This window comes from Corythoichthys intestinalis, chromosome 9 (assembly GCF_030265065.1).
Source record: "Corythoichthys intestinalis isolate RoL2023-P3 chromosome 9, ASM3026506v1, whole genome shotgun sequence".
Classification (NCBI taxonomy): domain Eukaryota; kingdom Metazoa; phylum Chordata; class Actinopteri; order Syngnathiformes; family Syngnathidae; genus Corythoichthys; species Corythoichthys intestinalis.
Window position 1 is genome coordinate 42,876,282 of NC_080403.1, and position 21,171 is coordinate 42,897,452.

General features: G+C 38.5%; 1 protein-coding gene across 5 annotated transcripts; it reads right to left on the minus strand.

Moving 5' to 3' along the window:
- Window positions 1-268: 268 nt before the first annotated feature.
- On the minus strand, window positions 269-18,766 carry atf7b (activating transcription factor 7b). Of its 5 annotated transcripts, none has more exons than XM_057846879.1 (14): window positions 18,662-18,741; window positions 18,498-18,557; window positions 18,244-18,348; window positions 14,890-14,951; window positions 14,642-14,738; window positions 14,403-14,530; window positions 14,115-14,261; window positions 13,332-13,489; window positions 10,479-10,581; window positions 10,239-10,358; window positions 9,977-10,132; window positions 7,528-7,716; window positions 3,410-3,515; window positions 270-3,274 (listed from the first exon to the last, which is right to left on the minus strand). In XM_057846879.1, the coding sequence occupies exons 4-14, from the start codon at window positions 14,935-14,937 to the stop codon at window positions 3,039-3,041; spliced, it is 1,488 nt and encodes a 495-aa protein (XP_057702862.1). In that variant the 5' UTR covers window positions 14,938-14,951; window positions 18,244-18,348; window positions 18,498-18,557; window positions 18,662-18,741; the 3' UTR covers window positions 270-3,038. The 5 variants fall into 5 exon arrangements, with proteins under 5 accessions (XP_057702865.1, XP_057702862.1, XP_057702864.1 ...); XM_057846883.1 differs by having other exon boundaries at window positions 3,124-3,301; XM_057846881.1 differs by lacking the exon at window positions 18,498-18,557 and having other exon boundaries at window positions 18,662-18,706.
- Window positions 18,767-21,171: the final 2,405 nt, after the last annotated feature.

A 21,171-nucleotide genomic window follows, 5' to 3' on the forward strand; every position in this document is an offset into this window, starting at 1 on the left:
ATCTTTCGTGGCACGCCAGACCTACTTAGAGTGTTTGTTGCCAAAAAGCTCAATCTTGGTCTCACACAAAAATACACACGGTCCCAGGCTTCAACTGGGACCGTGTGCTTTGGTCAGATGAGACCAAGATTGAGCTTTTAGGCAACAAACATTCTAAATGGGTCTGGCGTCCCCAGACCTTGTTTTGTTGGCAAAAGGGGGTTGTACAAAGTATTAACACCAGGGGTGCTAATAATTGTGACACACATTATTTGATGTCAAATAATTTTTTCTTTATGTGGGATTTTTTTCCCCACTGAATGAATGCACTTGTATTGAAGGTTGGATTTTTCTCTTTTTTTCCCATTAAGGTTCCTATTATTTGAATTTAAAAAAATATATATTAGAAGCTAAAAAACACATCTTTTTCAGGGGTGCCATTAATTATGGAGGGCACTGTATTTTATTCATTTTTTCCCATTCTTAAAGGTCATCTAAAGCTAAGCATTAAGATTTAGGACTCCCTAACATCATAAAAATTGCTAAAATGCATACCAATGACTCGAAACTGTGACAAACAAAGTGATATACCTCAACTGTGATCAATTCATGCAGTCACAGCGTTTGATATCTCTTAATTTGGCGCCCGGTCACAAACCAAAACAAAAGTCACGGGAGAGCGGGGCTAGCTGCTCGTCATGCAATACCTTGACACACCGTCAAGTTAAACGATAAAATCAAAATGACAAACTGCCTGACAAAACCTCACAAAATGGATTTGACTACTCGACAAACTGGTAAAAGTTATCCATTGGATAATTACTTTGGTGATTAAAAGTTTTCAAATTGCAACGTTAGGAGATATGTTTATATTAAGTGGTAGTGTAAAAGACTCAAATTATTTACCTGGATTGAGAACTGCCAAACATAAGGTGAAACACTAGTGGTGAACCATTATATTTGATAAGAAAATTTGTGAAAGAAGAATGATTTCAATATTAACCTGTTATTGAAGGTACTAGACGCCCAACCCATTTTGACTGAGGACTGGCAGCAAGTGATCACTGCCACCCCTCCCCGTCAAAATGGATTGGACGTCTAGCATTATCGATTGTACTGAAAGATGAGCATTCACAGCCAGTCTCCCAGTTCAAAGGAATTGGATGTCTATCATTGTGAAAGGCAGGTAATGAGTTTGATCATGTTAAATATAAAAAAATTAAACAAAAATATACCGTATTGGCCCGAATATAAGACGGCCCTGATTATAAGACGACCCCCTCTTTTTCAAGACTCAAGTTTGAAAAAAAGACTTTTTGAACACCAAATTTTTATACAGAGAATAATTACAGTACATCTGAAACAAATGATTATTACAATATATTTGAGAGAAAAGCATGTTATTTTGCCTCATTCAAATCTTAATATCTGAACATTTAAATATGCAAACTAAAGTGCAATCACATATGTAAATGAATGGCTTTTGGTTTTTGAAATGTAAATAAACCAATCTTTTGTGATAAAACAACAAAATTGCAATAACTGCATTAACCATCAAAGTGAAGTCTAACTGTAACTGTAGTCTTGAAACAAATTTGAATAAGGAAAAACATTGCAATAAAATAACGCAAACTGGTTAAACTAGTAGGTGAGATCTGTCATGACAGAACATCGCTTCAATGATATCTGGCGCCATCTAGCGTGAATGGGGAGAGTAGCTGAGATCCGTCATAACAGAACATCGCTTCAATGATATCTGGCGTCATCTAGCGTCGTGAACAGGTATAACGTCTTGACCGCAAATATAAAACGAACCCCTTTTTTTCAATCTTATTTCAATGCAAAAACCACCGTCTTATATTCGGCCAATACGGTAAATAAAACCACATTTCTGTGTATTATTGGGGGCAATAACCAGAGTTTAACAGAGGATTTGTTTTTATTCATGTTGTCTGTTTCATTTGATTAATATTATAATTTATATATTCATGAAAAATATATAAATACAGTACTTTTAAAATATTTATGAAAAATTTAAAAAATATATATATGATAATAATTGATACATGGCGTCCACCTTTGTGGACAACACATTTTGGGTCCTGTAGGCCACACTTGTATACCAAATGTTAAAAATTATGGCCTACTGAACCCAAAATGTGAGGTCCCCATAAGTGGACGCCAGATCTTTATGGGGTTGTTGTTACTGCTTTTTAAAAAAATTTAAATGATCAAAAAAGTCAGTTGCCTTAAAAAGGGTTGAGTGAATTCCAATATGTAGAAACTATTGTTAAGCCTCTGGTTTTCTGCTATTTCAAGCAGTGAAAGAACGCTATACCAATCAAGCAATAAATGGGAAGAGAACTGTTGGTATTGGGACTAAATTTAAAAAATGAAATCTAAAGCTTGCTAAATCTGGATATTGATGCTCATTGACTTTGTTCCAGAGTGATTGATTCATAGCGCATGAAGACGAAAGGGATGAAATTTAGTTTAGGACATTGTGTAAGCTTGTCCAATGCCAAGCCAAGGTATTTGAAGCTACAGGTAACCCAGCTAAATATAAGAGAGTGACTTTTTGGGCTCCAGGCAGTGTATGTACGTATGAAAAACAATATAAGCAAAGTAAAAAGAAACAAGAGCCCGCAACAAGCCAAATATCTCATCGAAAAGTCACTGCATCACAGTGGATCAGTAAACCATTGTTTCAGAACAAAAGAGTGAATGATATCTCAGTCAAATAATCAGTCAGATGCATCAAAGCCTGGTTTGTGGATCACATACAGACAGGCACTGAATTTTGTGTGGGACTGAAGTGATAAAAGACTGATGTAGATTTTTTCCATTCAAAGACAGGATGTGACCTCAAACTCTGTAGAGTGTTTTCCCTATTTACATACATGGAGAGAAGACGAATGCCATGTCTTTGTGTGATTATCATTGGCCACGTGGGGAGGACGGGGTCGGGGGCTGAGGGAGACTCACTCAGTTCAACACGTCACACCAGTTCAGCCTCCGAAATGCCACTCGAGTTTACACTGGCTACCTGCGTCAGCACATCATCTCGATGTTGGCTGGGACTGCGTCACCATGACGACCCCTCCTGGCTGGCCCGATCCCATGCCGGCCAAGACGGACATGGCCACCGCCTCTGCGGCGCGAACGCTCATTCCATTGATGGTGGGCCCAGGGCTGGAGGGCGGGGCCGATGGAGACGGCCCGTGCTGGATGACCGCTGCGGGGGATCCGATTGGTTCGGCTGAGATCTCTCGGGGGGCTTCCTCTCCTCCTGCACCTGAAGGTCGAGAAAGAGACATTCACCCTTAGAGAGGTGAGTGAGTATGATGTATTAGATGAATGAGATGATAGATGAATCCTACACAATATGTGTACAACACTGGATGATGGATGGTTTGTGCATAAGGCTTACCTAAGAAAGCAGCTTTCTTCTGCATAACAGTGACAGGGCAGTCTTTGTGGGCAAGGAGGAGCTGCTTCAACTGAGCCACCTCATTCCTGAGGAGCGTTACTTCATTCTGGCAGCAACAGAAACCCAAAGCCCGATGATTATTAGAGTGTCATTACTGTCATACTAGGGCTGGACGATATATCGATCAGAATTACCGAATTGGCCCGACTATAAGACGGTGTTTTTTGCATTGAAATAAGACTGAAAAAGTGGGGATTGGCTTATATTCGCGGTCTAGACGTTATACCCATTCACGACACTAGATGGCGCCAGATATCATTGAAGCGATGTTCTGTCATGACAGATCTCAGCTACTAGTTTAACCAGTTTGCATTATTGTATTGAAATGTTTTTCCTTATTCAGATTTGTTTCAAGACTAGTTACAGTTAGACTTCACTTTGATGGTTAATGCAGTTATGGCAATTTTGTTGTTTTATCACAATAGATTGGTTTATTTACATTTAAAAAAACAGAAGCCATTCATTTACAAATGTGACTGCACTTTAGTTTACATATTTAAATGTTCAGACATTAAGATTTGAATGAGGCAAAATAACATGCATTCTCTCTCAAATATATTGTTATAATCATTTGTTTCAGATGCACTGTAATTATTTTCTGTATACAAATTAATTCGGTGTTCAAAAAGTATTTTTCCAAACTTGATATGTTTTTAAATGGGATAAGGAATAGAGGTAAGCTCTTAAGCCTGAACCCGGCCCGATATTTACGTTCAGGTCAGGTCAGGCCAGACTTCTCTCTCGCCAATTTTTTTTTTTTTTTTTTAACTTTTTTTTTAACTTTAAAAAAAATATATATACATTTATAAATGTATACTAAAACGATGTATGGATGTTATACTAAGGAATACTTGTTATAAAATGAATAATTTAGATAAAACAGAAAAGGCGCTATATGGTAATTGCAAACAGGAGCCGCAGAGCCAGCGCATGCCTGCGCAAGTGAACGCCGTTGCCCCGCCCTCTTTTTAATTTTCCCCTCCCGCCCAGGCGCCGTCTGCGAGTCCGTATCCTGGTATTTCCTTTTCGATATGGAGCGGCAAGAAGTGGAAAAACAAATTAAAGACAGGGGAATTAAAAAGACAAACATGCACTGGTAGGAGTGGAGTATGGAAAGGCTTCAAACTGATCGTTGAAGATGCTATACAGAAACCTGTGTCTGCTTCGCTGAATGTAAACAAATGTCGCGCTTTGCCCTCATATACAAGAAATATATTTACCAAACTTTTCCAGCGTTATTTCATTGTGTAAATGCATTTATAATGATCATAAAAATATGTAGACTATTTGAACATTAGGAAAACTTGCGTTGTTTTTCTGCCAACTCAAAGAAAATAAATGTCAAATCCACTATCCGCCTGATAGAACAGAGACACAAATATAAAAGATTAAAATGTTTGTTGAATATGCATCTTACAGTCTTGTTTAGCTGGAAGAATTCGTTACAAAAGACAGTTATCATTGTTATCCTTATGCAGAGGCATCGTCACAAATGTGATCACACAAAACGCAACCAGTCCCTAAGCAGTGCTCTGTCCTGGTCTGACTGATGCAGGGCATCCTCGCATTTCCTTCTCCTGAGTCCTCACAAAAAAACATAAAATGTTGGGGGTTTTTTTCGGACTTTGGCCTACAAATAAAACATAAAATTTCTGGGGATGTTTTCAGGCTTGGGCCTGCAAATCAAGTTAATTGATCGGGCTCTGGCCGGGCCGGGTCGGGTCGGGCTGGATTTTTTTGGCCCGATCTTACCTTTAATAAGGAATGACTATATCGTCTATATCGATACAAATCAAACGTGCACCTTATAGAGCTATAATTCCAAATAAGGTACTCCTTATATGTGCGTATACATACTTTATATACTTTAATACTGTATGTAAAAAGCATTTTTTCATGAATCAGGTGAAGAAAAGTTTATTTATTTGGTTTTGCTACTTTTTACTGAAATAGGGAGTTTCAATAAAATTACTTGTAATGAAATGAATGAAAATTTGTGAAAGAAGGATGATTTCAATATTAACCTGTTATTTAAGGCATTAGACCCCCAATCCATTTTGACTGAGGACTGGCAGCAAGTAATCACTGCCACCCCTCCCCGTCAAAATGGATTGGACGTCTAGCATTATCGATTGTACTGAAAGATGAGCATTCACAGCCAGTCTCCCAGTTCAAATGAATTTGATGTCTATCATTGTGAATGGCAGGTAATGAGTTTGATCATGTTAAATATAAAAAACTTAAACAAAAATATACAGTATTGGCCTGAATATAAGACGGCCCCCTCTTTTTCAAGACTCAAGTTTGAAAAAAGACTTTTTGAACACCAAATTTTTATACAGAGAATAATTACAGTACATCTGAAACAAATGATTATTACAATATATTTGAGAGAAAAGCATGTTATTTTGCCTCATTCAAATCTTAATATCTGAACATTTAAATATGCAAACTAAAGTGCAATCACATACGTAAATGAATGGCTTCTGGTTTTTGAAAAGTAGATAAACCAATCTTTTGTGATAAAACAACAAAATTGCAATAACTGCATTAACCATCAAAGTGAAGTCTAGCTTTAACTAGTCTTGAAACAAATCTGAATAAGGAAAAACATTGCAATAAAATAATGCAAACTGGTTAAACTAGTAGCTGAGATCTGTCATAACAGAACATCGCTTCAATGATATCTGGCGTCATCTAGCGTCGTGAATGGGTATAACGCCTAGACCGCGAATATAAAACGACCCCCTCTTTTTCAATCTTATTTCAATGCAAAAAACACCGTCTCATATCCGGGCCAATACGGTAAATAAAAACACATTTCTGAGTATTATTGGGGACAATAACCAGAGTTTAACAGAGGATTTGATTTGTTTTTATTCATGTTGTCCGTTTCATTTGATTAACATTTTAATTTATATATTCATGAAAAATATATAAATGCAGTACTTTTAAAATATTTATGAAAAAATAGAAAAAATATATATGATAATAATTGATACATGGCGTCCACCTTTGTGGACAACACATTTTGGGTGCTGTAGGCCACACTTGTATACCAAATGTTAATAATGTGGCCTACAGCACCCAAAATGTGAGGTCCCCATAAGTGGACGCCAGATCTTTATGGGGTTGTTGTTGCTGCTTTTTTACATTTTTTAAATGATCAAAAAAGTCAGTTGCCTTAAAAAGGGTTGAGTGAACTCCAATATTTAGAACCGGAACTGGATTTTTTTGGCCCGATCTTACCTTTAATAAGGAATGACGATATCGTCTATATCGATACAAATCAAACGTGCACCTTATAGAGCTATAATTTCAAATAAGGTACTCCTTATATGTGCGTATACATACTTTATATACTTTAATACTGTATGTAAGAAGCATTTTTTCATGAATCAGGTGAAGAAAAGTTTATTTATTTGGTTTTGCTACTTTTTACTGAAATAGGGAGTTTCAATAAAATTACTTGTGACATGTCAGATTTGGGTTTGACTTAAAACTAAACATTTCCTCAGTTTTCAGCCTAAAGGCATCAGGATATGGTCCATATCACCCAGCCCTATGTCATACAGAATTATTACAAGAAAAACTCAAAAGGGGCATTGGAACTGCTGTGGGACCGGTTTTCTTTGTGACACTTAGGTTGTGTCTACTTATCTGAGCCTATAAAATTAATACACAAACATCACTTTCTATAAATAACCTTCATTTGAAAGAAAAAAGGAAATATTTCACATTCATTGTATTTCTTCTTTAATGTAAACTGTAGGCCCGGAAAGAATGTTTTCTTAATATTATACAAAAAATGATGCACTGCAATATAATTATTTTATCTAGTATAATCCCTTCCAGTCATTAAAAAAAAAAAAAAAAAAAAAAGACTCAAATTTGATACCACAAGGAAAAACGTCAATAAGAATGCTGACAAATCTGAATGATGGAAAAAAAAAAAAAAAAACCATTTGAAATGAGGCTTGAAATTTGTGACACTACATCATCTAGCAACTTTTTAAAAAGAAAGTAAAGGTCAGACCCTCCTATGACTGAAAACTCACCGTTAGAGAGACATTCATGCTTGCAAGATCGTCTGCCTTCTTCTCCAAAGAATTCACCCACAACTTTCGTTTCTGCCTGCATCGTGAGGCAGCTGCTCTGTTCCTTTCTAGAAAACGCTGTCTCCTCTCATCCGGGTCCATCTCAGAGGCTCGCCGCCGCCGGCCTCCAGTTGGCTGCGCAGGGGACACCTGGGGATGAGGATGGCTTAATAAGTACGATGTCACTTGTGCCTTACTATTTGGTGGGATATGTTTGATTTTTAAATGTCTCATTGGACCAATATGTACCATACTAGAGGTGTGCGAAATTTCGGATTCTTAGATTATTCGCTATTCGGCCGTGGAAGATTCGAGAACGATTCACAAACATCCAAATTCCGATTAATAATCGATTTATAATCGAATCGTAGCCTCTGAATCGTAATCGAATCGTTAGGTACCCAAAGATTCCCACCTCTATACCATCCCCAACTTTCGTAGGATCTTTCATTTGGGTAATAAGTGCAATGGGATAGTCATAAACTATGGAACTGATATAGTGAAGGCAAATTTCGTAGAAAAAGAGACACTTGAATTGAGTGGTGCACTGGGCAAATGATGTTAAACCTTTATAGACAGGGGTGCACATAAGTGGTCCGCATGCGCGCATGCGTACCGGACATAGACAAACGCGCTGGCCCTCAACGGCTTCCATACGCTTTTGCGTACCAATGGCTGACCATAAGCCTGTCGCAATATGCAATAATTCCATTTATCGCGTGATATATAAAAATGAAGGCGGTAATTTTTCCGCTGCGACTTATCGCCTCGAGTGCACGTGCGTGCACATGGCTATCCATGTAGCGATAGCAGTAGTCAACCTACTTGGTTTCTTTTTGTTGGCAAGTCCGAGTCCGCACTCTGCCAGTGTAGCTTGATGACTGCGGCTTATTCCCGCAGTGTTAGCATCATTGGTAACACTAGCGAAGATATGCTTTGCCCGAAGGTGGTACTTTAGGCTGGTTGAGCTTTGATCGAAGGACAGTTCATCACAGCAGTATGTGCACACAACTTTGGTTTTATCCAGGTTTCCATTAGGCAGTTTTTTAAAACGGAATTTGGTCATCATCCTCACTCATCGTGGCTGGCTGCATTACGTCCTGCATTGCCGCGCGGAGAATGTGAACATCAGCGTGTGGGACTGCGGGAGGGACTTGTGGCCAAACTTAGTGTGAGCTGTAAATTGCGTTATTTTTTTAAAAGCGTTAATATTTCCAGATTAATCATGGGCGTTAATGCGTTACTGTTGACAGGCCTAATAATAATTTTTGCATTGAAAAAATGAAAACAAAATGCAATTAATCACGAGTTAACTATGGACTGCATGCAATTAATCACTAGGATTTAAATTAGCTGAAATTTAATAATGGGACATAAAACAATCTAGGGTGTTTTTAACAAAAAAAAAGTATCTAACTATGAGTTAAAACTAAGAAAAAATGTAATTAACTGTGATTGAAAATTTTAATCGCTTGACAGCACCGGTAAAGTATTTATTAGTATTAAAATGCAGGCATTGGTATCGGCTAGTACTATGAAATAACTTGCAAATGCTGCACAATATGTTCTCTTTGAGATTTAGGTACACACACCGGTCTCCCTTCCCAAAATGGCCGCCAGTGACAAACGTCGACGAAGAAGCAGAAGAAGAGGAGAAAGAAAAAAATCTGTGTTGTTTGAGCAGTTTTATTCCGGTGTTATTTAATGTGTTAATTTAGCAGTCATAGTTTTTATGTGCGGGCTATACTTGAAATGTCAGATAAATGTACATGTTAAACGGTAATGCCAGCCAGGATTTAAAGTTTTATTTAACACTGACAATGACATGAGCGTCTATGAAGACGTTAGCTTTGTTAAAGGAAAAACTGGAATAAGCAGGCGAGCAAACGTGTGTCCTCTCCTAGCATAAGTGATGAGCACATGAGTTAAGCTAATGTACTAATGTAGTGTAATGGCACTGGCTGTGGACTTAATACGAGCATTAGGCTTGACACCAAATTGATCAAGCATATAAAAACATTTTGGCCTTTGTGCATGTTTTAAGTCTCAAGTTTTAGAGGAGTTAATTCATTTATTGTCACCCATATCAGGTGGGCAAGAATGTTGTTGAGCATTGCCTGACAAAGGAATGATAGCAATTATTTTATATTCAACTGAATATGCAGTGATGTATTCCTAAAAGAAAAAAAAAAGCTTTGTATGTTTTCTTTTTTAATGTGGTAACAGAACGGTACAGGCCGATACCACAGCAGAATCGGTAGTCTGAATATGCTATTGTAATTTTAAAACAATTTATTTTGCGATTTGGATCATTCATGAGCCAAGTATCCTGCGAATTAACTCATCTACTTCTGCCTCAAAAATAAAAAGGCGATAGGGCCACAGTATTATGACATACTTAAGTAGCTACCTGTGGTTGGGCAGGTGATGGTGCATCTGAATTTTGAGTGGGTTGCTGGCTCTGTTCCTGTTTCTGCGGTACGGCTGGGAAGGAACCTGCCCCCAAACCGCCACCACCAACATCATGTGCTCCTGAGCCTTGATTACTTAGGGCTGCCTTCAAGCGCTGCAGACACACAGGCGACGGGTCCAATGAGGTTCAAGCTAATCAGGAGAATGGCTGACAAGAGGTCTAAAATGATTCAGCTAATGTAAGTGGTGACTCATCTCACCATCTTGGTCTCAGATTGCAGATGATAACCTGATGGGGAGGATGAACCGCTGCTGGCACCGCCCACTGGGGGTCCTGGGATCCCAGGAATGTTGGGCACAGAGTTCCCGTGCCTCGCCAGCTTCACACAGCATTTATATAAAAAAAATAAAAATAAAAAAAAAAAAAGGAAAAAGGTGAAGAGGGAGAGGAGTGAGAGAGCATTAAAGGACTGTATTAATTCTTACTTTTAAATACTTACCGATATGACTGATGTCATCTGCACAGGACTGGGCAACAGAGGGACTGTTTGACCATTAGCATTAGCAAGGTGCCTTACGAGGGGATAAGAGCTTGTCGGTGAGCTGTCGACAACATAGGACATAGTGCACCAATCAATTAAATGAATACGGCTAATGAAATGGTTTTCTTTCAAACTTTGTGCTGTGTTTTGTAATTATGTGAACGCTACATTTTCTTTAAATAAATAAAATTAGGTAAACAAATGGTTGGAATTAGCCAAAATGTGGCAAGTTCTTCCTTCACATGGAAGACAAAAAGTATGATTTTACGCTATATGCTAGGGGTGTAACGGTACACAAAAATCTCGGTTCGGTTCGTATCTGGGTTTTGAGGTCACGGTTCGGTTCATTTTCGGTACAGTAAGAAAACAAAATGCAAAATATAAATGTGCTAGTTGTTTATCTCACACCTTTGTGCTTTCAACAATAGGAACATTAGCCTATACAAAGTTAGAATTCTACTCAAAAAGTAGCAGGTATTTAAAGATAATCCAACAACAATTTGTCTTTCAGACCCCGCGTATTGGTCAGCTTTCTTTCTGAAACAAAGAAGAAAAAAAGTCCTGTGCTAAAGAGAAAAGCAATCCCAATGACAAAGATTTTAACATGTATTTTACAAATGAAATGCCTCAATGAATCATTTTTTTCTATTATGAACGGTTTTCAAAAGCTTTATTGGTGGATTTTCTCAAGTTAAAGCGCCACACAGAAATTATTAAATTTAATTGTGTAAAAAGGATTTGTGGATAATTCTTATTATTTAATTACAGATGTTTTAGCTCATGTCAATTTATTTTATTTAAATGGGCTATTATTTATTTTATTATGTGTTTATATTTTACAAATGTGATGTAGTATTCATTTATATTGTATATTTTATGTTGTATAACTTTAGTTCCTATGTGAATATTAGTTCCTAACTTCCTACTTGTTTTGTTGTGGTAGGAGGGTTTTGTATTGAACACTGGGCTGTGTGTGTTATTATTATAGCAGAGAAGACAGCAGTATATCAACAAAGACAAGTCAACTGTGCCCCGATCTACCATTCAAGAGATCTGATGGACTCAAAAAGTGGGTTACGATTGCATATTAGTTTGAAAATCGACCGGATCCACCGTATTTTTAAACGAGTGACTTCCGGTCTGCCCGATCCTAGCTAGCGGTAGTAGTATTGACGCAGGAGGGTCGTGTCTCACGTCAAATAATAAACTCTGCCGTTCTTTTCACGTGCGTCGTATTGAGCCGCTTCTGGGACGCGTCTAACACGCGGCCGCACTGCGACTGGTGTGCATTGGCTGATTGACTATAACCAGGGGTGCACATAATTTTTTTGCACAGGTTCTCAGAGGAGGACCTGGAGATGTGACTTGGTCCTCATTGAGCTTGAGAGCCGACCCGCCTGATGCGATAAATTTATGACAAGCTTTACTTAGAGCCAATTAACTTTAATTAATTATATTAACAATTAATGCTTGATTAACATCAACTGGCACAACAAAATTGCCATTACTTGGAAGTGAAATGTAAAGAAATAAAAAGCACCAATTCAAAATAAAGGGCATTATGCGGCTCCCACATTAACTCCAAGCCTTTTTAAAAGTGGGATGTCCTCCTCATAAGTCCTCATTGAACGTGCATGTTTAGCTTTGTAAAATGCGAGCAAAAACACGTTTGTCAGTGCATGTCGCTGTTCATTACCTTTATTCCGCCCTATTCCGCCACTTGTCCATAGGGCGAGTGGGGTCCTGTTTGACATCGATAGTTTGCTTAATTGCCACATGCTCTCTGTTTTTTTCGTGCTTTTCAAAGTTTGGATGGCTGAAATTCTTTGACCCTACATAAAATGCGCTGCTCTTATCGGCGACATTGGGATTCTCACGGCACATTTTGTACCGCATTTCCGTGCGAGAATCATTTGCTTCTAGCCATGGTACCTCCTGTTGCCACTTTTCAGCAAAAGTCCTTTTTTTCGGTAGCTCCGGTGACGTCTCTGTCGTCTGTCTGTCTTTTGACGGGGGTGGGGGAACACGGAAGTAATTACTCAGTGTGGCCTGCCTCTTCGAAATTTTGAGAAGTTATTTTCTCGTATCCGCCGCAAATACAGTGGTCAGCCATCGGTACGCAAAAGCGTATGGAAGCCGTTGAGGGCCAGCGCGTTTGTCTACGTCCAGTACGCATGCAGTACTTATGTGCACCCCTGACTATAACGCCCGTGTTTCACTGCGTTCTCGCGGTGGCCACGTTGTCGCGCCGTTGACGTTTCTGGGTTATACTGTCCTACCGTGTTGGTCCGCATTATAGTAGAGAAGACGGATTAAATATAATCTACACAAAGAAACTGTAAGCCGATCGACTCACAGCCTCGAAAAGTAAGGGTTACATTACGTCAGAAACTCGTTCAATACGCCACCATTCCGAACCGAGCACCACGTACCGAAACGGTTCAATACATGTACCGTTACACCCTTACTATATGCTGAACATGACGCCACCAAAACCAGGAAAACAAGTTAGCGGACTTCCAACGTACGCACACAGCACAGGTTGTTGACATGGGTCTGAAGACAAACTTGCTAAAATCAGATTTTCTATTTTTGCGGCATGTCTTTTTGGAGTTTAAAAAAAAAATAATGTAGGCCTACAGTCAAACAATTTCAAATTAACAGACAAAATCTGCAGAACCTAGGCTGTAACTTAAAACACTCAAATGTAATGAGAAAAGTCTGTTTCCCTGCCCATTACATTTGTATACGATATGCGAAATGTTACAGTAGTTATCCCAAAAGTTGTGTTGTTCTTGGAGCACAGTCTACCTGAGCTGTCGATTGGAGGGTGGGGCCTGCGTGATGACAGATGTTGGAGATGGCAGCGTTGGGTGAAGAGGATCATTGCTCATGTGAAGAGGCAGAGAACCAGGACGTACAATAGTAGGAGTTGGGGCAGAACTTGCCACTGGTTTTGAAAGAATCTCCTGTTGTCAAGGGAAGCAGTAGCATTTGGGTATTTATTTGGGTTGAGGAAAAACTAACTCTCCTAATATAGTATAGTATAGTATAGTATAGTATAGTATAGTATAGTATAGTATAGTATAGTATAGTATAGTATAGTATAGTATAGTATAGTATAGTAGGTTCTATTAACCTATTTTCTATTGCCAGATTTTTTTCCCAATTATGAATGAGACCTGGATGAATAAAAATGTTATAGGATAATCTTGTGCGACAAAAGATTGTCTTCCTTCAGCTAATTAAAAGCTGCTGGTGTTCTTTTGAAAGCCTTCCCTCATCTTTTGATCAATTTTGAATTAATTTCCAATTTTTTATGTCAATAGTGTGCTTTCACAATGAACAATAGTTTAAAATGGATTGATGAATTGCAAATCTCGTTACCAATTGGAGGGTGTGCACATTTGCAAACAAGGCATACCATATTAATGCTGCTCAAGGTTTTGCAATTATTTATCTAGCTTTCATCCTTTTTCATATCACAAAAACTTGGTAATTTAATAGGACTGTGTAGGCCAAGTCTGATTCAGGAAAAACTAATTCAGGATTGTATAAAAGCAGAGTTTGAGGCTTTTGAGTTCTGCCCCTCACCCTTGAGTCTTTGCTGATATCCGACATGCTGGACGAAGAATCGGGACTATCAGGAGGGGAAGAATCCACTTCTAAAGGATCTTCATCTTCATCCTTTGTTATACATTTTGTTTGTGAAGTTACACATTGTGTTTGTAAGGATAACGCCTGCGAAGAAGAAGAAAAAACAACAACACATAAATGACTTCACAGATGACTCATTAAAAAAATCTTACGACACTTTAACGTGAAAATTCAGGGAAACTAGCAGCTCATGGTTTCAATGTGCGTTTTCATTCTTATCCTCACTGTGGTTTTTGTCCTGTGTTCCTCTTCCTGTACTTTGCAAAAGTCCTGTTCAAAGGAATTGGCCAGGTCATTGAATAGTCCAACTTCCTCACAGTTCTTCAGGAAACGTGTGGGTGTAGGGGTCTGATCTAATAGTATTTAAAAGAAAAAGAAAAAAAAAAAAAAAAAACCACAAACAGAATTAAGTATGGTGTCAACATTCATGTAGGATATAATATTGCAGACCAAAATATTCATACCTGCTATTATAACAGAGTCTGTTCTAGCAGGACCAAATTTTAATGTCATTTCATGTTTGTGTTTATGCACAGAAAGATGATCTTCATTAGTAAATCTCTGCAATAAAGCAAAAGGTAGAACAAAGTTGGCAGTGAATGATCTATGTACACTGAGATCACGATGCATAAAGTGCTCTAACATCTTAGTGACACAATCAAATATTTAGGACGTGACGAAGCAGTAAAAGTGAAACGAAAGCTCAAATTACCTGTCCACACCCTGGGGCGGTGCAGACAAATGGGCGGTCATCCCCCATCTCTTACAGAAGTTCTGAAAAATATTTCAAGACAATGTTCTGATGACTATACCATTGATGACACCAAAACAAGGTGGCGTTCTGTATATTGTATCAATGTACACAACCAAGCATGATTATCCAAGTTAAATGAGAAGGAATATTAGCTCAGGTTCATGAAGTCTTTATTTACTTCTCACAAGGAATTAAATTATCGCATGGTATCTTAGTGTGTATTTAAGTTAATTCAGCTTGATATTGCTGAAATGCTTGAAAGATCATCTTTTAGGAATGTGTGCATCCACCACTGACCGTGAATGAAATTATCGCATGGTATCTTAGTGTGTATTTGAGTTAATTCAGCTTGATATTGCTGAAATGCTTGAAAGATCATCTTTTAGGAAAGTGTGCATCCACCACTGACCGTCTACCTTAAGTGGTCACCCAACCCACCTTGCTCTTGATTGCGCATTTTGTTAAAATTTGTTAGAGACATTTTCCAGTTGTCTCTAAATTTCCACCCACTTTTATAGGTTAGCCCATTTGCTGCCATTGATGGCAAAATACATCCAATACCTTTGAACTGGGAGCAAGTCCATACATCCACTTACCAGAGTTGAGAATCACAATAGCTTTGTCTTTGAGCACAGTTTCAAGATGTCTTAACAAAGCAAGGACGTAGACACATTATAACACTTGGGTATAGTTGTTATTAGGCCTGCAAAATATATCATTTGAACATCGCCATCGCAATGTGCCCATGCGCAATAGTCCCATCGCAGGACGTGCAATTGTTTTTTTTTTTAATTGTAAACTCTTTTTTTTCTTCATAAACGCAGCAATTGTGATGAGACATGGATTCCTAGTTCGCTTCTATCCAAACCAATCTGCATCACTCCCAGATACAACGCCTTAGCCTGGATTAAACGGTATTATATGAATACTAGGGATGTCCTGATCGCATATTTTTGCACCCGTGTCCGAGTCACCTGATTTTGAGAATCTGCAGATACCAAGTCCCGATCAGATACCGAAAAAAAAAAAAGTTTTTTATGCTTTGACGCTCACAAAAAACAAAAACAGCCTCTTACGAACACAATGAATGAGTTGCCACAGCACACATTAGACTGTGTACCAAGCTTAACGATGATTGATCGTAGAGCTACCAAGATGTCTCTGCCCAGATCAATGCTACAAACCTGTCAATCATTGTTAACTTTAAGTACCAAACACCAGCTGCACTGGTGACCAAGAAAAACAGTTTGGTCACACTGCTTAGAGGGTGAGAGGCTGTAAGAGCATTAAGCAGCAAAACATAAAAGCCGCTCCCTTTCACCCAATTCTGATCCTCTGAAAAATGGTGCCATAAGCTCGATTTCCGATCACGATTGGATCGGAACATCACTCCAAGCATCAGCCAGGACATCTGTACAGAAGTACAGCCACTGGGGTCCTATCCCCCGTTTCTCACTCTACCTACCACTTGTCTTTACTTTATTTCTCTTTTCTAATTTCGAGTTGACTAGTCTCTTCATCACTAGTCACCCGGTGTCCCCTTTCCCCCCTCCCCACTGGGGAGGAGCTATTTTTCAGCCGCAGCATCCTGACTATCCTAACCCCTGGCTGGATGGACGTCCTCGTTGCCCCCCGTCTCATCTGGCTAGATGGACCCCCTCTTGTTTCTTCACTCCACTGCATCTCTACAAACTGGACCTCCTGCTGCTAATACCCACCATCAGTCCTGGTGCATTTATAGCCTGTCCATCCTGGGAGTGGATCTCTCCTGACTGCGGTTCTCCCCAAGGTTTCTCATTTTTCCCAAAGGGTTTTTGAAGTTTTTCCTTGCCGACATGGAGGGTCTAAGGATGGGGGATGCCCAGGACATGATCTTCATCTAATTCACCTACTGTTTCTGACTTGAGTATCATACTGACTCTGCAAAGCCCTCCGAGACAACCTTGTAGTGATATAGGGCTATACAAATAAAATTGAATTGAATCTCTGATGAATATAATGTGGTCAGTAGGGGTGTGAAATAAAAATGAACCAACAAGTTGCTACCAGAGTTTTCCACTATATTAGTGTCTCAGTTAATTCTAAGGCTGCATTGACGGTGCTCGATGCCAAATCCATTTAGACTGGGAACGTTCGTTCATTCGAAACCAGAGCATTCACAGTCATTCAGTCCGATTTTCAGGGCATTTACAGGTCACTTGCTGTTCATTTTAGGGCATTTACAGGTCATTTTCTGTTTAGTTTGAGTCACTGCCTATTCATTTGGGTGATTCCCAGGTCATTTCCTGTTCTGTAACTCAAAATAAACGGGAAGAGACCCATAAAATACCCCAAAATTAACAGAAAGTAACTGAAAATGAACAGGTAAATGACCATAAATGGCCCAAAATTACCTCATTGCCTGCCACTGGCTGCCACTACCGGCCATAGACGTTCAATCCGTTTGAAGTGGGAGGGATGGCTGCTACCCTCCCAGTTCAAATGGATTGGACGTCTGCTAATGATAAACTCATTCCAATTCACAGAAGAAGCTTGTTTTTCTGTTTATTAGTTGTTTGTAGAATATCCTAGAATGATTTCCTGACCAATGTATCGATAATCATTGTATCGCCATATCGCCAGACCATCTTTATCGTGAGCTTTGTATCGCAAATCGTATTGTGAGGTACCAAGAGGTTCCCACTCCTAGTGGTCAGTGAGCCAACCAAAGTCTTTCCAAACAAAGCTATTCAAGTAATGTTGTGAAAATTCTTCTACTGTAGTTTTAATATTGTAGTATATTTCGCAAACCCCCAAACAATCACAATGTCAGTTTTTTCCAATATCATTCAGCCCTAGTTGTTATATTTGAAATACCCACTTCAACTTCTGAGTAAGAGCATTTAAATCCGTAAGTGCATCTTGCTCTATATTTATATCCATACTTCTACCAAATTTAAAGCAAATCAGCTGATCTACAGACACATCTACTGTAAATGGACATCCCAATGGACCTTGTGTTCATACTGACCCAGAATGATGGTAAATATGTTCCATCACTTATGAAGAAAATTCACTACACATCCTATTTAACTGTGATATATTTACTACTACTTTAAAGTTTGTTTTTAAATCAGGTGCTCAGTTGACAGTCTTGTGTATGTCAACTCATCTGTAAGATTTTACACACCTTCTCTTAGCTACGGATGCCGAGGCGTTAATTCGGTGACGACGATAGAGACGTTATCACCAAATAGTAATTCAGTCTTGCCAATGTGGCTTATCATGACGAGGTAAGAAATTACACAATTTAAAAACGGTGGGTTGTTTTACCTTTTGTGTGAAAGCTACGTGTGGGACAGGCCCAGCACTAGCATACGGTTCTCATTAGGCACAACAAACCCAGATTGTTTCCATCAAGTGACAGCAATGTCGTTGCTAAGAACAAGAAAGGTAGCGTTACGGACACTTACGACACATGGTGGGGTATAAGATAAGAAATTATAGGTGCCTCCATTTTCATTATTTTGTTTCGTTAGGCCGCTCATGAGAAAACATTAGCAAAGAAATGCTAAATATTAGCTTACGATCCTTAGCTTCGGGCTTTGGCGGAACAGAGCAGCCAAGTTAATCACTGGACGTCAGCACTTTCAAAACGAGATGCAATTGAACCGCACAAACAACAAGAACAAAAAAAACATTAGTACTCTTGTAATTTATATCACGTCCGAGAACCCAAAATAGAGCTCACCAGGCTGACCCGACGTTCGAGCAGCCTCGTCTCTCCCCTCCCTGCTGCGTCCGGACACCTACGCTGCGGTGCTGTCGTCTCGTCGTTGTTGACACTTGACATTCCCATCCAAATCTCGCGAGAGGTGATGGCCCAGCCCACGGTGTTACGTAAGAGACTTGCCGCGAGGGCATGTAAACACCACCCATTGACGGCATTTGTATCTTCATTTTCGGTACTTACACAAATTTGACGAAGAAAATCAATGGCAATGACGTTACAGTTTTATGTTAGCCATTTCTTTAGCTTGTTAAAGTACATCGTTTTAATATTTCACATATGGAATCCAAAAGAAAAAATATATACAAGCCATATCCATTTGCATTTTCCAACTCTAAATACAAACTTTTCATACCGACAAACAACAAACCAAGAGATGAGATGACAGGTTACACTTCAAATGAACCAATAAGGCACTTGAGTTTGCTTAACAGAAATCCCAATTCACAAAGACAAGAATTTATCATAGATTAGTTTTGTCTGATTTAGACCACCTACTTCTGAAAAGTTGTCATAATAAATTGGAGCATTAAGTACATCAAAATATTTCTTTCCTAACCTCTATATCATTATTTACAAATATTGAACACAATCTGAAGTTAAACATTGCAATATCACACAAGTCTAATACAGCAATTACAGTAAAAAATAAACTGCCCCCCCTGCCGCCAGAAAATAAGCTGCATTAACTAATACAAACATGACAAAACCAAACAGTGGTATACTATTAACAACATTCATTCGACAGCCAAATACATCCATATTTACATATTACATTTACGTATACTACGCAATCCATGTTCTATGAATACTCATTTCATTCATAATGCAGCTTTCATATTAGTCCATGTATTGGGTCACACTATGTTCCAAACATTCAATTCCAGGGTACAATACTTGTGGTCTTAAGCATAAGTAAAGATTTGGACGCACAAACCGGTTTGTCATACAGTGTATAAAAAAAAAAATAAAAAAAAAAATAAAAAAGAAAAGTTATTGAAAGACAACACCTATTAATTACATAAATGTGAAAGAGTGTTGCTTGAAGTATTTAAGTATGCAATCAAAAATTTCTTAGACCGATGATAATAGTTCAACACAAGCAGGAACAAAGCTTATAAGCGCAGCCATAGCTGTGACAGCTGTATGCACATAACCACTGATAGACTAATATGGATAAAGATTACAACTAAGCATCCAATATTTGTTACTTTTGTGTGTTATTCACACAAAATCAATGTGTAAAACAACTATTTAAATTGTGACTCACGTGGAGAATTTTTTTACACCCTTGATCAAAAGTTTTGAGACTCATCTGAATGATGAATTCTAAGAACTTACCACTGTTGTATTCTCGAATGAAAAAAATTGGTACTACTGACATCACAGAGAAGGACGGGAAATCTGGGCCACCAACATTTGATTACTGGTAGCTAAAAATAGTACTGGCATCGATAAAAAGTCTGCCCCCACTTGGGTGATCATTTCTGGGAAATACTGGATTTCATTTATATTCTCCACTAAAACACATCCCAAAAATTAAATTGTTTTTTCAATTTATTGTTCATGATTCTCTCCATTGATATGAACATGTAGTTGTCGTCTTACCCTTTTAAGTGCGACTAAGATAAATACTACATAAATTTGGTAAGCTTAACTCACTTTCACGTACAGTACATTACAGGATTTCCACAGTATTGCTGACTAATGGGGGAAATATGAATGCTTGCCTATGTGCTAATCCCCAATTCATTACTCATTCTCCATTTAACCTTAATGCGGAAATGTCATCTTCCAGTGCAGTGTTGTTTTTGGCAGCCCTTTTAATTTTCGTCTTAGTATTATGCACCATATTACTTATTAGTCTTAGTCCTATTTTAGTCATTTCAAATGTGTCTTCATCCAGTTTTTGTTGACGAAAACCCAAGACTGATTTCGTCTAGTTTTAGTCCACGTTTATGCAATAGTTTCGTCTGAAATTAGAAAGTTTCACTCCAAAAATAAAAACAAGGTTACAATTATTTCGAACGAACATTGACAGACGAGCAAATATTGTAGCATCTACAAATCTATCATGTGATGATACACACTCAGCAGGAAAACAGTACATTATATTTTCAATTAATTACACCCACTTGGACACCACGAACTGTATGTAAAAAAAGTTGTCTGAGAGTTGAAGAGGACGCTGGCAGTTAGCAATAGCCTAATTCTAACGGGAACGTGAATGCCATGCTAACGCTACGAGTTACATTGAGTATCTGATGATCACTCAGCACAGACCTTTAAAGGTTAAAGCAACGAAGCATATTCTGTCTTGCCAAGATAGGAAGACAAATCATACAGTGTGTGTCTCAAAACAAGCAATGAAGAGACTGGAAAGGACACAAGTGGTTGAGTTGGGGCGGTCCCAGCACGTCACATGAGTGACACAACAAGACACTCTACAATGCAGGCTAAATACACGTCAC